Source organism: Otolemur garnettii, unplaced genomic scaffold (genome assembly GCF_000181295.1).
Source record: "Otolemur garnettii isolate 467f Iridium unplaced genomic scaffold, OtoGar3 scaffold00016, whole genome shotgun sequence".
Classification (NCBI taxonomy): Eukaryota; Metazoa; Chordata; class Mammalia; order Primates; family Galagidae; genus Otolemur; species Otolemur garnettii.
In genome coordinates, this window is record NW_003852411.1 from 29,707,801 (window position 1) to 29,710,906 (window position 3,106).

General features: G+C 49.8%; 1 protein-coding gene across 1 annotated transcript in view; it reads right to left on the bottom strand.

Annotated features, from left to right (window-relative positions):
* The window catches only part of FCGR2A (Fc fragment of IgG receptor IIa), a 13,869-nt gene that overhangs the window by 4,614 nt on the left and 6,149 nt on the right, over positions 1-3,106 (bottom strand). Inside the window, exon 5 of the mRNA XM_023510822.1 lies at positions 109-197. Within this exon, the coding sequence (XP_023366590.1) occupies positions 109-197 (89 nt within the window). The remainder of the gene's footprint in view (positions 1-108; positions 198-3,106) is intronic.

Genomic DNA, 3,106 nt, shown 5'->3' on the forward strand with positions numbered 1-3,106 from the left:
ACCTCCATTTTAATTATGTGTTAATATAATTAATGTATAATTAAGCAGCAAAGGAGGAAGCAGGACAGAAGGGAAAACAAGAAAAAGAAGATGGATAGGATCACTTACCTTAACAGTGGCAGCCGTTTTCAGATTAGCACAATTGGCTGTGGGCAAAAAAAAATAAAGATCAGCCAGGGCATTGGTTAGAAGAGGGCCTACCTACTTGGCCCAGGGTGGTGGATGACACCTGTAATCCTAGCACTTTGGGAGGCTGAGGCTGGTAGATCACTTGAGATCATGAGTTTGAGACCAGCTTGACCAAGAACAAGATCCCTTCTTTACTAAAAATAGAAAAATTAGCCAGGTATCATGCCGGGCACCTATAGTCCCAGCCACCTGGGAGGCTGAGGCAGGAGGATAGCTTGAACTCAGGAATTTGAGGTTGCTGTGGGCTAGGCTGAGGCCTAGTCAAAAAAGAAAAGAAAGGAGAGTGAGAGCAAGAAAGGAGAGAGAGAGAGAAAGGAAGGAAGGAAAGCAGGAAGCAAGCATGCAAGCAAGAAAGATTGGCAGCCAGTAGTTTTCTCAGGTATCCAAAACATACCAAATTCCCTCATGTTTTTGCCATTAACTCACTTTACCACAGTGAAAAGTAACCTCATGATCTGCAAACCAGCATTTCTCAGGAAGCTGAGGAGGAATCTGAGACAATGTATCCTATGACCTGGACACAAAGAACCTTCATTTGCCACACTCCAAGACTGCAACAAACCACATTCTAAACTCCCCTTCTCATATAACCTCGGGTGTTCCCAGCGACCTAGCTACACCTTTCAGGAAACCATCAGCCCCAGCACCTGGCTGCCCAAATGCCTTGTGAAATGTGTTCACACCACTGTAGACAGAACCACACGTCCAGATCCGGCTGTGTCTGGACTGTCTTCTATCTAGTTGACTCAGGTGTGTACGGGCCTATATCCCACAGGCCTGGCCACTAGACAGGCAGACCTTGCTCAAAACACAGCTGGGTAGGTGATATTTTGCTCAAGCTCTCAAATCTGTTGGCTCTGCTCTGAGTCATACTCCAGCCATCTGAGGTGGAGTCTTTGAGTTCTCTTTTTCCTGTTGGTTTCTACTGTCATGGAAGCACCCAGAGAAAGCTCAAGTTTCTTTTGTGCTCTGACTTGAACTAGTTAGGAAGTGCCTGGAATCCTCTTGCTCCTGTAAACACTCTCACTGAGCAGGACTTCAGTCCTGGAAGGGCTCAGAGGTCATCCTGGCCACCCACTCACTTTCTCAGTGAGGTGACTCCCAAGAGGGGCAGTGAGTTGCTCAAGATTCCATGGTCTGATGGTGGCAGAACCAGGCCAAAATTCAATAAACCTACCCAAGTGGGAGGACATTGCCCATTAGAGCCCCTGCTCCCCCAGAAGTTTCTCAAGCCCAAATGTCCTCTTCATGTTCCATGGAGGGCTGAGCCTGGCCACCCCTTCCCCTCTCTCCACAGACACAGATTGCTCAGCAATCCCGGTTTCCTCCCTAGGGCTCCCCCTTCAGACTCCCCCTCCCCCTTAGACTCCTATCTCCTGGATCCTATGTGCCCCAGCCTCACAACTCCTAACCCTACCCAAATATCTCTGATTCCCTGCTCTGGAAAAATCCCTGATTCCTGGTCCCACAAATTCAGACACAATCCTCGCCTCTTGGTCTGGGACCAACGTTCCTCTTCTAACCTCCAGTGAGGTCCTCTTCAGGCCCAGGAGTTAGACTCAGAACTGACCAAGAGATTTGAGCCCTGCCCCCCTCCAGGCCCCTCCCCTTCAGCTCCCAGCTGAACTCACACAAGCCACTTCTTGCTGGCTCCAGGCCACCTGGCAGCCCTGGGTGAGACATTGCTGAATTCCCTTTGGGGAAAGGGAATGCTGTGCTCACCTGGGTCTTCCCATTTCCCATGCTCAGGGTTTCTTTTTCTTTCTTTCTGAGACAGAGTCTCACTTTGTCACCCTCAGTAGGGTGCCATGGCATCATAGCTCACAGCAACCTCAAACTCTTGGGTTCAAGCAATTCTCTTGCCTCAGCCTCCCAAGTAACTGGGGCTACAGGTGCCTGCCACAGTTTCTGGCTATTATTTTTTATTTTAGAGATAGAGTTCTTATTCTTGCTCAGGCTGGTCTCAAACCTATGAGCTCAGGAAATCCACCCATGTTGGCCTCCCAGAGTGCTACAATTATAGGCATGAGCCACAGCACCTGGCCTATGCTCACGGTTCCTTATAGTAAGAAAATTATGGGGTTGGGTCTCAGTTCTCAGGATGAAGGATAAAGGACAGGAACAACGCAGACCATCCCTCTCACAGACACTTCCTCTCCTTCCCCCTCCCCAGGTCCCCTGCCAAAGACCCTCTACTCTGAATTATGGTCCAGAAAGACATAATTCGGCTCAGTGGCAGGGACTCTTAGGTGTGTCAGAACAGCCACTCCATTGCGTCTTTCTCAGGCTTGCTCTGCCTTTTAAACACACACACCCCTTTCAGTATCTCTGAATCTCTCTGTTGACTTATCACCAACTGAGGTCCCAACTATGAACCAATTGCAACATGCTTTGTGAGGTAATAGTTGTATTATGTTCTCTTTCTGGGTGACTCACTTCTCCCTCAACCCCTATCTGAGCCACAGCAGTCCTCCCCCATGCCTTGGCCCCATGCCTGGAGTGTCCTCTTAGCAGAGCTAACCGCTGCCCTCACACGCCACCTCCTTGCATTTAATGTGCTGCCACTGTCTACTAGGCTCTGGGGGAAGAGCTTCAGCCTCTTTCATCCTCATAACACTTTGAGGTGGCTTCTGTTAGTGTCCCCATTTCCAGATGATGACACTGAGGGACAGACAGGTGGACTATTTCACCAAGGTCAGGTAACTGTTGAGCTGTGAGGCTGCAACTTGAACCCAGGCAGTCTGGCCACCCGATATGTGCTTCCATCACTGCACTACACTGCCCCCACGGAATCTGCTTGGACCACCACAGCCCATGCTGGACTGTGGAGCCGCCTCTGTACCCCTGTCACAGCCTTCTCACTTCTCTGTCACTGCTCTTGTCCCACCTTACTATAACGATCTCCCCACAATGCTGA